Source organism: Hippocampus comes, unplaced genomic scaffold (genome assembly GCF_001891065.2).
Source record: "Hippocampus comes isolate QL1 unplaced genomic scaffold, H_comes_QL1_v1.1 scaffold250, whole genome shotgun sequence".
NCBI lineage: Eukaryota > Metazoa > Chordata > Actinopteri > Syngnathiformes > Syngnathidae > Hippocampus > Hippocampus comes.
In genome coordinates this window covers 246,908-260,481 of record NW_017842061.1, presented here as the reverse complement: position 1 = coordinate 260,481, position 13,574 = coordinate 246,908, and the positions used below count along the sequence as shown (strand labels likewise).

The 13,574-nt window shown below is 47.7% G+C and overlaps 1 protein-coding gene across 1 annotated transcript in view; it reads left to right on the top strand.

Moving 5' to 3' along the window:
* Window positions 1–9,450, top strand: part of dnaaf9 (dynein axonemal assembly factor 9) — a 20,560-nt gene extending 11,110 nt beyond the window's left edge. Inside the window, exons 29-37 of the mRNA XM_019862711.1 lie at window positions 2,365–2,402; window positions 2,808–2,943; window positions 3,773–3,859; window positions 5,089–5,195; window positions 6,323–6,397; window positions 7,020–7,189; window positions 7,666–7,731; window positions 7,883–7,976; window positions 8,665–9,450. Coding sequence (XP_019718270.1) covers window positions 2,365–2,402; window positions 2,808–2,943; window positions 3,773–3,859; window positions 5,089–5,195; window positions 6,323–6,397; window positions 7,020–7,189; window positions 7,666–7,731; window positions 7,883–7,976; window positions 8,665–8,741 — 850 coding nt within the window. The 3' untranslated portion in view covers window positions 8,742–9,450. The remainder of the gene's footprint in view (window positions 1–2,364; window positions 2,403–2,807; window positions 2,944–3,772; window positions 3,860–5,088; window positions 5,196–6,322; window positions 6,398–7,019; window positions 7,190–7,665; window positions 7,732–7,882; window positions 7,977–8,664) is intronic.
* Window positions 9,451–13,574: the final 4,124 nt, after the last annotated feature.

The following is a 13,574-nucleotide window of genomic DNA, read 5'->3' as shown; positions in this document are numbered from 1 at the left end:
CCTCTGCCTGGTGCGCCTCAACAAAGAGTACGGAAGGTGGGAAAACACCCCCTCGACAGTCCAAAGTTCACCATATAACCTTCTAAGCACTTTGAGATTTCCCTGAAATGTAAAGTGCATTACCAATCAAATGTATTATTATTATTATTATTATTATTATTATTATAAACACATTTTTTCATACGGCAACATTTTTAGCTTGATGTGAGGCGAACGACTGGTTGCATGTTTTGGTGTGCCCCGTAAAAGACCCCGCCCCAGAAAAAAGATGCTTGCTGTTGCCCGCAGATGGTTGGTGTATCCTCCCGCTGCGGACGCCTGCGATGGCGCCTTCTCGGCCTCCCACCTGCAGGATTTTTTGTCCGACGTCTCCGCAAACCAGAAGAGGAGGACGGCAGGAAAGGTGCGCCTCCTGGTCCTCTCACCCGGGTAAGAAAACGACTTCCTTTCCTTTCGATTTTCAAACACAAGAAGTTTGTGACTTGAGGATTTTGACTCCTCACAGATACACGGATGTTCTGGACGTTGTCCAGGCCGTGCTTCAACACCCGGACTCTGCTGTCCGGGTCCGGTTCATCATTGGCGCCGTCACCGCCTGCGTGGATCCGCTCGCCTCCTGCATGGAGCACAGGTGACGCTTCTTGCATCGCGGGGGTCGATATTACACTCTTGACGGTATCATCGCCGTAAGCAAACATAACACAGCAGTAAAATTCTAACTGAAAAATATCCTTAAAATTTTTTTTTTTTTTTTTTAAATTTGGTAAAATAAAAGCACTTTTTTGGTGTGTTTTTTAAAAAAATGAACAATTGCGACAATAAGAAATGTGTAAAATATTAAGTTTCTAAATAAATGAATGAATGATACAATTTTTCTGTTTTAATTCTTCTTAAGTTAGAGTGCCCCATCACTGGGAAGCTATTTGGATATGTTGTCCTTGGGGCTAACTAGTACATGCTGGCACAGATTTTTTTTTTGTTTAATGTATTTATTTACCCATCCTTCCACATTCGTGTCACGGCTCAACTTGGTGAGAGGCAGGGACTGGCAAAACCCACCCACCGCACCCACTTTCACACCTGTGTACAATGTCGTGAAATGTTCTGCAAACGCCATTTTGGAAAGGGATGTCTGAGACTTGCAAAAACGCCTCAATTCCCTCCTCTGGTGAATATTGGGACGTTTTAAACCCTCGCTTTGAAATTCGGTTAAAGAAGCAAAATGAGCTGGAAAAAAACTGCTTTGAAAAGAGGATTCCCAGTGTCTTTTGACAGACAAACGTTGGTCGTGAGTTGTCGTGGGGGTTCCAGGAGGAGGTCACGTGACGCTTTTATAGCTATTGAAAGTCCAGGCGGATCAGCCTTACATTTAATCTCGCGCTCTTTGTGTCCTAAGCATGCAGGCTTTATATGGAGCTGGACTGAGCCGCTCCATACAAGGCCCGCCACTCCGGTTAATAAAGTCATTTCACGGCGCGGACCCAGCGCGACATCACGGATATTAGCGCGTTTTCCTTTTTTTTTTTTTTTCCAGGAACTTGTGGATCACATGCGCTAACCCAAAGCTGACTATTTGAGGCGTCTTCCAAGCCTCTGCCTCGCTAAATTTTGCTCCATGCTGATTGGACCGCCAACCACGAAGTTAATTGGCCTGACCCGCTTGTCACCTCGCTCCACATAGCGCACCTAATCCACCACAGCCACTTGTGTGTGCGCGTCCCCCACCGCCGCCGTCGCCGCCGCCCCATACGACGCCATCCTCGACCAAGCTTATCAGTCAGTCGTGATCCATTTTTTGGGTGATTGATGCAGACGGTTCATGACATCAGGACAGGGAAGATAAATGCTTTTCAAATGACTGATCTGGAGGAGGACGTGCGGGTAATGGGGGCGGGGGGGGTGGAATAATGAGTCGGTTGCTATGAAGACTTGGCCGGACATCCCCCGCCCTCTCCAACTGGCATTTTAGCGCCGCAGTTTGGATGTAAAATTCAGGGACGGTGACATCATTCGACAAAAATGTCTGATTGCGTAGTCAGCGAGTAGCCACGTGCGTATGGCTTCTTATTCACGATCGGAGCTCGTGTCTCTGTTACGTTTGAAAAATTCCGCCTCCTCGTGAGTAGACCCACCAAAAAAAAACAAAACAATAATAATAATAATTCTTCGAAAGAGACAGAAAGTCTGCCTCCCGTTCCAGTTTCTCTTAGAACGTGACTCAAAAGTTTGATGACACGTCATCAAACACAAAACTCCAGTCGGACCAATTTCATGAACATTTTTTATTGCTTGCAGACACGTCAGTTGTGTTTTCGCCTGAAAACTTGTCCTGACTGCTCAGTGCTTCTTCATCTCCTCCCTCAGGTTTGCTTTTCCAAAGCTGCTGGAGCAGTGCAGCCAAGGTAAGTGCTCAGCGTCCCTCAAGTCTCCCGACAGCGACGATGTTTTCCGATGCTTGCCACGTATTCATTCGATTTGCTTCCGGGAGGGTCCCAAAGGCCTCCGGCGTGCGTCTTTCAAGCCGAGGCAGGCAAACAGGAGACAAGTGATATGCTAATTCGATGCAATTTCCCATTTTTTAATGTCGATGAACGTTTTGAAGTTCGTCACAAAGAACCCTGCCGGGGAAACGGATCCAAGGAGCCTGCGGTCATTTGGCTCCTTTGGAGTAAAAATTCGATCTGAAGTTGAGCCTCACACGAGCGAGAAATGGGGAAAGAAATCGTTCCACATTGCGTTTCGGAAATGAATGCGAAAGCGGCTACGGATGCCGAGTGATGCGTCAGCACTTTTGCTTGTGTTTGTAGGTATCGTCAGCGCGGTGGTGTTCACCGGGGCCGCGGCAGACCAGACGCATCCGCTGGCGCAGCACGTTCAGCAGGCGGTACGCGCCGCCAACCCCACCGCCGCCTTCATCTCGGCGGCAAGAGGGGCCGTCACGAGGTCTGACACTCGCGGATGGCTTTTTTTTTTGTTTTTTGTGTTTTTAATGGTAACAATCATACCGCCACCAAGTTCTGACACTGCAATCCACAGGAAACCCCAATGAAGTGACTAATTTAAGTCCAGTGTAATTCCACGTTCAACCACTGGATGGCGTCATATTTAGCTTGAAATTGGTGTAAATTTGAAAGAAGAAGGAAACAGGAAATGCGTGTCGTATTTCAACACTGCCGAGTTTTTGTTGAAAATTGTTGAATGTCAGCTGCTGTAATCCTGGTTTTTACGCCTACAGGAAGTGAAGATGCAGGTTTTGTTTTTTAGTGCACATCTTTGGGCATGAGTTTTTTTTTTTTCTGCTCACTGTTGCGTGCAAAAATTTAATTTAGAAGTCAGCTTCAGCCAATAGATGGCAGCATTTTTTTTTTTTTTTGCAGGTGCATGATCCCCTCAGAAAGTGAGTGACGACAAGGAAGGTGTCGGTTGAATGCAACCTGGAAAAAAAAAAGCGGCAAAGTCACAGATGCATTTTCAGCACCGGGAAAACAATGATGCACAGAATGAGCAAACTCAGACGGGGGGGCTGCAGTGGGCCACAGCTCACAGCCAGACTTTTTCACTTCTAGTTCCGTCAGTCCGGGGCCCGCACGCGTATGCATCTGACATCCACCCGCCGCACCGCGTACGATACTTTCGATACGTTGTTTTGTGTTTTCATTTCCATTTTACAATATGATTCCTCAAGAGGGTCGATTTTCATCAGCCGTGTGGTTTGTCTGCGACGTATCCCGCACGCTGAATGGGGCTCGACTGACTTGTCATCTTTGGATAGGAATGAAGACGTCAAGCTGATTTTGTCGCCGAGCAGCTTCAGCCGACCTCAGATGCTGCGGGCGCGTTACGTGCTCTACCCTGGCTGGTGAGAACCTTCCCTCCATGTGTTACCACTCACGTGCTCCCAATTTCCCCCCGTGCGGTCGGGCCACCTCTAAAATGTCTCTTTGTGCGTCTTCCAATATGTCCTCCGTGACCATCATCGTGCCAACCTCCCAATTACCCTCCTTGACGTTCTCCTGTAAATTCTGCTTTATGGCCGCGCCGGTGTCCTCCCGCATGCCGTCCTTGGCGTCATGCTTGTCTGCGCACTTGTCTAACCGCAGGGGCACGCGTCCTCCTCTCATCACAAAGCCAGTATCCTCGGCTCGTACCCGTGACCCCACGTCCTGACCCTTAACCCCAGATTTTTGGGGGGGAATCGTAGAGGACGCTACTGAAGCCAGTCTGTTTTAAACCAAAATGGCTGACTGCTGTGTCTCCTCAGGCGTGGCTTTTTTTTTTTTTTCTTTAGGCCTTCCTCCATGTGAGTCATGTCTACCAAATTATATAGTGCGCGTGCTCGATGGACCTGTCTTTGGGTGGGGGGGGGGGGGGCTGAATAGTTTTGCTAAATTCTACAGGGAGCTAGCGAGGCAAAATGGCTGCTTCAAACCAAAATGTACAATTTTTTTTTTTTTTTTGGTAACTGTCTTCTCATAATAGACATGCCTACCAAATTTCATGTTGCGAAATGAAGCTGCCGATGCTGCAGTTTGTCTCTTGAAGCAGCAGGCTTATTACCTCAGGAACGAGGCCAGCGAGGACATTTGAGAAATGCTCAAATGCGGAGATCCAACGACTAAAAAAGTCCAAGCCTGTGCCAGAGAATAATCTTGGGAGAGGAGGGGCAGGAGGGGGACGCGGGGTTCTGAGCTCTGAGGCATGAGGACTGGATGGAACGGGTCCAGGCGGGAAGGCAATCCCTCTGTTGGTACATGGCAACTGAGCCGCGTGGCCAAGAGCTTGTTACTGGGCTGCGAGCGGGCAGCTGCTGAGAGAACACAAGATGCCCGCTGGGCTTTACAGCAATCAGTGGCCGCTCCGACGAAGCGTGGGGGGGCCCACAGAATTGGAGTTTAATTAAGAACGCGCGTCAAGATGCTGACGTCATAGCCAACATCTAAAATGGAATATTTGACACATCTCCAGGCCTTAAGGTTTGGTCGCGCGCTCTTGAATTAAAAAAAAAAAACAGCTCTCGAGGCCAGTTTGACATTGCAATATGATGTTGTGAACAATTTGAGTTTTCCTCAAGCAAGGCCTTTGTTTCAGGTGCAATGGGCGCTTCCTCACCGGTTCGGGGTCTTTGGTCCTCAGCCGACATCGCCTGGCCTTCAGCCGGCCCCTGGAGAGGCCCCTGTTTGTCGCCCGCTGCGCAGGTAAAAGGCAAAGAAAGACGCCCCTCGCTCTGGCTGCCTCATATTTGTCCTCATACGCGTGACACAAGCTTCAGATACGAGCTGGCGGCGTGCGCGCCGATTACATAACGCCGCCTCGCCCTCCAAATATGCGCACGGTCGCCGTGCCAAAGAGCCGTAATTGTTGGCGCAGAACTGCCAATCTTCTGCCTCGGCGCTAGCAGCTGAACCGTTGGGCTTTTTTTTTTTTTTCCGCACCGCACGTCGTCGACCTTTTTACCATGACGTCACACCGACTTCCAGCAGGCGAAATCTCGGGCGTTTTCATCATATGCAAACGCTGACCTGCCATTCGACCGAGTCAGAGCGATTTGAGAAAACGGGAGAAATGCCTCCAATGCTGCTTTTCGCCTTCTTATCCACCGTGTGGCCTATCATTTAAAAACAGAAGAAGTCCCCGGGAATGAGACGGCACCCCGGCTGTAAATTATGTTTCAACGCTTAACGTTGATTCCAAAATGGGTGTGGTTGAAATTCAGACATGATTGAGGGACTTGCTAATTAATGCCCGATCAGCATCTGATCTCAAATCAATCAAAATCAATTTGATTGATTTTGATCTCAGATTGATGTTCTTGACATCAGATGCCCACTGGGAAATGCGTTCAAATGTACTTGGAGGCTAAATGCTACAAAGGTAGCATTTTTCCCCCATAATGCCATGGGAACTTTTTATTGTAATTTTTTTTTTTAGCACTTGGCCTACATTATAGCAATACTCTCGAAAGTTCAGTCATGAAACCTTGTTTAATGGGGTGTTAACTTCTCAAATCATCAATAATCAAAGTCATGCTCTACTGACATCATAAAACCTTAAATTGCAAGAAAAAAAATGTTTGTTTACATAATTTTCAAACTCATTGGTATCATGTAAGCCAAATCCAAAAAAAATAAAGCCTACAAGTACGTACCAACGTATTTGTCAACAATTGTTTTTTTCCCTCTACATTGCCAGCCCGACGCTTGACTTTTGTGTCACCCGGAAGTACCCAGGGCGGCTAAAGTTGATCAACATTATGAATTACGAAAGTCTTTATTGGAATTTAAAATGTCGAATAAGTTTTGTTGCTTCTGTCTCTTCTCTGCAGCGTTCAAGGCGTCGCTAAGGCCGAGTCCCTTCAGCGGAAATGTTTACAACGTGTGGGGAAAAATCAGGTTTTCGGGTAGGAGGATTTTTTTTTTTTTTTTGCCTTACTTGCAGATGTAATCAGATATTGTTCTTATTCTTATGCTTTTTCTGATTATTGAAGGTCGTTTTTGGAGTCCTCAATATGCCCAAAAAAGTCATTTTTAGCTTTTGCTCGCCTGGTGAAAACCCGCCCACTTTAGAGCTCCTCAACACAACCCCCCAAATGTCACTCAGGAGCTCCCCGTTGCAAAGTTAGAAAAATGAAAAAAAAAATCAGCCCGAGACATCCAACTGAACAGAAATTGGGTCAACATATTTATCTTCACAGTAAGCACACAAAAAACAAACAAAAACGTCTCCATGATCCATGAGCAAAAGTGAACAGGAGTCAACCATTTTGGCTTGAAGTCACCATTTTGAGTCAGTTCCAAAATCAGGTACTTTGATCATCTCCTCTTGGGAAATTTGCCCCCATTTGTTGTTTTTATGACATTTTCTTTCCTCTTGCGGACGCATTCTTCCTTCATTGGTCACGTGCGGCTTTTGGAACGTTTGCATTTGTGCCTCGCGTGAGCTCTGCGAGCAATTTGGATCACAGGTCTTGAACGTCGCTCTGCGTGTGTGAACTTTTCCGCCTTGCGCGCGGGTCACTCTAGACTCGCCGCACGTGATGGCGGTGAGCTACAGCGCGGTGAGCGGCGACCTCCGCGCGGTCCCGGAACAAACGGCCCGGCCCGAGAGGGATGTCTCCTGCTTCCTGGTCTTTGACGGCGTCGGCCTGACCGAGGATGCGCTCGAGGACTGGCTCAGGCTGTGCACCAAGCAGGTCCTGTTCAGAAATAAAGAATGTGTCATTCTTGTCACACAATTAAATGATTAAATTGGGCGGAATGCCAAAACTGGCACCGGCCAAATAAGATAAGAGCTACAGTAGTGGCTGCGGTTGTGTTATGCATCCACTAGATGGAGCTACGCTAAAGGGAATACAATACAATACAATACAGCTTTACTTAAATGGAGCTTTCCCAACCGCTGCAGCCGTAACCAAGAACGTTTAAAATACTACGTCCCAAGAAATCCGAAGATTGATCCCTAATATAAGGCGCATCGGATGATAAGGCGCACTGTCGGCTTTGAAGAAAATGGAATTTGGGCGACCGATTCATGGAATTTCAGTTCATTTGCAATTCATTTGAGTTAAGACGCTGGTTGCAAAACAAATTGATTGTAAGTCAAGGTAGCACCGTGTGTGGAAAAAAGATGGATCAAATCTGATGTTCAATTGTTTGGTGCTGTCAACAGGTGTCGACCGAGAAGACTCAAAAGACCGAAATGACGCTTTCGCCCCAAGAAATGAAGAGCATTCACGTGAGTTTTTCTTTCTTTCAATGCGGTGACAAGTCAGCGAGTCGTCGACGTTTTATGAGGACCACCTGCAATGTTAGATCTATTTTTTGATTTTTGGGAGGGCTTTGTTTTTAGCGGTTAAACTGACCTTATTCCTTTTTCCGTGGTGCAGACGAGCCGACATCTGGAGCGGCTGCCGCCGGGATTCATCAACAACGGCTATCAATACATGGACGCGTTTGGAGAGAAGCGAGAGCGCCATCCAAGTATCCTTCACCAATGACGCCGCGTAGCGACGCATCCTCACAAATGTGACTGCGGAAATCGGATTCCCCAACACAATGATTGAAGCATATCTATCGGTCCCACATTTTTTATTGATTGATTTATTTATTCTGCTCCTGCAGAAATCTGCGGATGATCGCAATGTGGTTTTCTTTTTCCTGCTTTTTACAGATTTCTATTTGAAGGTAATTCGTGGACAGCTGCGCTTCTCAAACTTTGTAGCCCAAGTACCACCTCCCGAATTGAAATACACACACACACAAAGAAAAGAGGCTGAATATATTTTAAATATTTAGGAAACTAAGGGGGAAAAAAAAGCTGTGCTTGAACCTTCATAAATGTTTGAAAAGCTCTCAAAGATGACCTGCAAATGCGTTGCGCTTAAAGTGAAAGACAACTAAACTCTACTTAATAAATGCACGGCATTGGAATGAAAAAAACAAACAAACTGTTGAACCACGCTAACATGATCCACATTCACCTTGATCATTGAATTCAGTCATTTGTGCACAGTTGCAATTGGGTTTGTCGTACTTAAAAGGAAGAATTTCAATCATTTTTTTTTCAGTGTGGTACTCGGTGCCAAACTTTTGAGAATCGATGCGTTCGTATCAGATCAACGCTGTGGCATCCGCGCCGCCGTTCTCCTTCACCCGCCCGTCCCCGCAGACATGCGTCGGTTTGCCGGAGAGGACGCGGCCGAGGCCAACGAACGCATCGAGATGTTCAACCGCCGGCCTCTTTGATCCCTGAAAGTGAGATCAGCCACCGCCGGTTGGGGGGCAAGGGGGCACACGGGACTCCTTTTGTTTTTCAAGTTGAAGGTGAGCTCGTCGCAGACGTTCTTTGGATGCAGTCGGGCTTCGCTGTCCCGTGCCCGCCATCTTGGCGGCCTCGCACGAACCCAAAGGAAATGTCGTCCCGCGCCTTTTGCGCACCTGTCCGATGTAAACAACAAAACGTTACGGCCGCCGCCGCCACGCCAAGGACAATAGCGCCGCGTTATTTTAAGAGTCCCCTGCCGCGAAGCTAATGAAAGTGCAATTAAGCGCGCGCGGGTCCCCCGCCACTGCAGAACAGCTGAGGACCGTCTCACGTGTCGGCCGCAATCTTCTGCCTGCATCACCGTCCCCCCCCCTTTTTTTTTTTTTTTTTTTCCACTCATGGTTACGAGGAAGGAAGCCAGAGATAGATGCAAGATGAGTGATGAGTGAGTCTTGCACATGTGAACGAACGCATTCCAGCTTTTTGGGTTGTTGTTGGGTTTTTTTTTTCAATCTTTTTCAGGTTGGAACAGGGCTTTCCAAACTTGTTCCTATACTGGGAAAAAAACCAAAAACAAAGATCGTAAGGGCCACTTTGACCTTCTTCCCTTTTAATTGAGTAAACACTCTAAAACATGGGATGTCCAAACGACGGCCCGGGGGCCATTTGCAACCCCCCCCCCCCCAACAATTAAAAATGACATTTGACATGCGCCGCAAGATGAATTAAAAAGGTGAAGGCAAGCAGAGTGAGATTGGAGGTTGTCAGAAAAATAGAATAATTCAATTTGCCCGGCAAAAATTGCTTCTTCCACTTTGCGCTCGATGGCCGATTGATGAAAACATTATCTTCTCCATCGCTTTTTTTCTTCGACCCATGAGTGATGCAGCGGTGGGTGATTACCTCCTCCTGCGCCGAAACATTCCAGCTATCTGTTTTTAACAAAACAGACACACTCAAATTAAATTCAACTAAACTCAAGAGAGTGAAGAGATTTTTGTTGTCAGAAACAGCGCCGATCTCCAACGGGGTCGCCACACCGTCACCGGGTGGGCACGGATCCCCGCGCTGCCCGCTCACAAGTCAGCCGAGCGGTCCGCTACATCGTCAGGCCGCAACCCGGAATCGAACCCCGGACCTCTGCGCCACGAAGCCCACGCGCTGCCCCCGAAACATGAAACTAATTCGAATAAATCAATAGCATCAAGGTGTGCCACTGCGTAGGACGTTGAGAAAGAGGCTTGCACGGTGACATTCTCTGGGTCGGATCGCCGAAATAATTTTTCGTGGTCGCGTCGGCCAGCGAGAGGAAAGGAAAACAATAAAAGTGCTTTCTTCAGGGCGACGGGGCAAAAGTGATAAAAGCTATTTTCTGCACACACAACCCCAACTCTCCAACCGCCCCCCTTCACTTCAGCCCAACCCAAGCCGCCGCCGTCCCAGCGTCCTGACTCTGGAGCCACCCGATCCCGCGCTGGTGCGTTTGCGCTCCCGCCGTCTTTTCCAATGGCGGAATGCCGAGAATAGCAGCCAGCATAGCAACCCAGTAAGCCTGTCGCGTATTCCGTTTCGCCCGCGGAAGAGGGTCAACGGTCGCCGCCGTGCGCTCCCTCCTTTGCCGTCGCTTAAAGGGGCGGGCGTTATCGAAATCCAAGATCACGATGAATATTACGATGATTCATATTACAAGCGAAGTGCGATTGTGCTTTGGATCATTCGTACCATTGCCCCCGACCGGCTCTTTAAGGACGTTTAAAAGTGAGGGGGGGGGGTGCAAAAGGCGTCGGGTGTTTTTGGCTTTTCGATTCGTAAACCGACAATGCCAGCGAAAAGCGTCCGCCCGTTCCAGCTCGCCTGCGTCTCTCTCAAGGCCGCGAGCGTTGCCGTCGGGCTCGCGGTATCAGTGACGTCATCCCGAAATGCCGAGTGTGGATGCTTCCCGCTCCCGACGACGCCGGCGCTGTTTTTGCATGCGTAACGATGTCGTGCCACCTCCGTTACCCACGATGCCTTTCACCAAGAAACGGGGACAGCAAACACTTGACATACTTGCCTACGGACAAACATGCAAAACGGATTTTTGTCAAAAGTGTCACTGAAAAAAAAAATCTGCGGCGTAAAACAACAACAACAACAACAAAAGATTTTGGAGATGCAGCAGTGCCTTGTGGGCAAGGATGCGTCTTTCGATCGAACGCAGTGTTGGTGAAATGTACCCGTGGAAACATCCTTTTGATTGTTTTGTTTTTTTTTTTTTGCTTATCCAAAACAATTCCAAACCAAAACTTTTTTTTCCAACAAGAGTCTGAGCACTGAAATCGAATGTACTGTAGGATGATAATGTCCAAATCTCTTTTACCGGCATGTTGTCTGACCAAATTATGTTGTTTTGTTTTTTTTTTTAAGAGAAAAACACGTCTCGGTACTTATTAGAATGGAACTGAAGACCGATGTAAAGTCAGGAATTTTTTTTTTTGTCCTGATTTTGGATGCTGAACATGATTAGCCTGTGGCCTAAAGTGCGTTCAAAGTGAATTTGGCGCCACCGAATGAAAGGAGCCGCTCTGATTGGCCACGATGCAAGTCAGCTCTGACCACTCCCATGGCGGCGAGGCTCTCCCTCTCGCAGATCCGCCAGGCTACACTCGTCTGCAAAATTACCGACGTTGGCTCCGACCCGCCTCCGTGCTCTCCCCGCGCCAATCACAAAACGGAGGCGGCCGACATTCCGATCAGCAACCTGAGAACTGAGATGCACTTTTGTGTCCCGATGACGTTGTTTGTCGTTCGGAGTATTTCACGCAAGTGCTCGTTTGGTCGGGGTTCAAAACCCAAATCTCTCAAAGATGCGGTTTGGCCGGAGCTTTGCACACATGACCCGTCCGTCCGTCCGTCCGTCTGCCCAAGCTGTGTGTGACTAATAGAAGAGGAGGAAGCCGTCTCCAATTGAGTCGGGATGGATTTTTCATGTCACGCCGACAGAATTAGATTACGGGAACAAGGGAAAAAAAAAAAAACAAAGGGCTCATTTCTTCTCTCTTGCTATCGAAAGGTGCCAAACATTTCTGTCCCGAGGGCCATGTCCAATGGTGTTTTGCACAAATATTTGCTGTAACTTGTTTTTTTTTTTTTTTGTTGTTTTTTTCTGTGACTGATGCCTTTTTCCTGTCCGTACAGTAATCATCACATGGTGTGAGGATTTACCGCATGAAATGTATATTTAAAAATAAAAAAAAAAGTACACAGTACAAGCGGGTTTCATCATTCTCAACTCAACAAGTTGGCAATTTGGTAAACAAGGAATGGAAATGTAAAGGCGTTAGCGTTAGCGCTACAATGCGCTGCGCTGAATTGTACTCCAAAGTCTGTGGACGGATCGAACGGTCTCTGTTTATGATTTGTGGATGGCTTTTTTTTTTTTTAAGCTCATATTTTGGTTGAGTTTTTACAACTCAATACTCACTGTCATGATTTTTTTTTTTATTTTTTTATCTTGCCCACAGGAAACGCTCACTTGAAAAAAAAATAAAATAAAACTAAGACTAAAACTAATGAAAGCTAAACATGGAGCATTTTTGAAAAAAACTCCACAAAGTTACAAACCACAATCATTCAAAGTAAAAAAAAAAAAAAAAAAAGGGACACTCAAAATAAAACCCAACGACAATGACCGCTCTAAAAACGATGACAACCCTGCGAATAGCACGACATCCAAAATTCATCAACTGCACCCTCAGCTGAGATGCTGACTGTTCAGCGTCTTGCCACACGCGTGTTTTGCTCATTTCATCGACCAGATATGAAATTGTACATTTTGGCTCGTTCTCCTGATGGTGTTTTGATTCTTTCCCACTTGCAAGCGCTAAAGAGCGAAAACGTGCTGAGAATGCCCCCGATGTGGCCCCACATGGTGAGTTTTTACCGCTCCCGTTTGCACATGCTGGCTGTGTGTGTGTGTGTGTGTGTGTGTGTGTGTGTGTGTGTGTGTGTGAGCCAAGGAAATTCAGTGTGCATGTGTGCCGGTATTGTTGCCAGGCAGATGGAGCGGTCCACATGGCTAACCCCTGACATCAGCCTTTCCTGTTGCCACCGACGAGCCGCCTGTTTCTCTCTCGCCCTCCGATGACTTGAAGGTAAGGCCGACGCTCATAAACACACGCAGCGTTCGCACATCAACACGCACGCACCTGGAGGCCCCTCGCTGGGGGCGCCTCACTTCAAATATCCACCGAGCGTCGTCGCGAGCCCAAGCCCCGCCTCCCACCACCCCCACCCCCATTGTGTCGGTTTATTTGCGGACCACCGTGACAGCCTCGTGTAAACACTCGTCACTCTCGCCGGCTTGAGTGGAAATGGGAGCGGAGTCAGGCCTCGCGGGACGCAGCGCCACGCTTGATCGTGACTTGGGCGGACGTGCGGCGGGATATAAAAAGTCACCACGGCCTTGTTCGAATGGCACGTTTGTCTGATCGAATGACACCGAGAGCAGTCGCTTTTTACCTCCGATAACGTGTACGTCTCAACTGAAAGCCCCACAAATATTTTGGAGAGAGTGAGATCATGTGTGGAGGGGGGGGGGGTGTCTGTGTTAAAAATGAACCAATCAAATTCCAACATACATTGAATGGGAATCCGCAAACTCCCGCCAGGATTTACGTTGCTTCTGATGAACCCTAAATAAAGTTCGGATGTTCTTCTTGTCGGCTTTCCCTATTAGGTTTTGTGCTAAGACTTGCTGCTATTTCCATCCATCCATCCATCCCATTTTCTGATCCGCTTTATCCTCACTAGGGTCGCGGGGGGGGGGGGGGGGG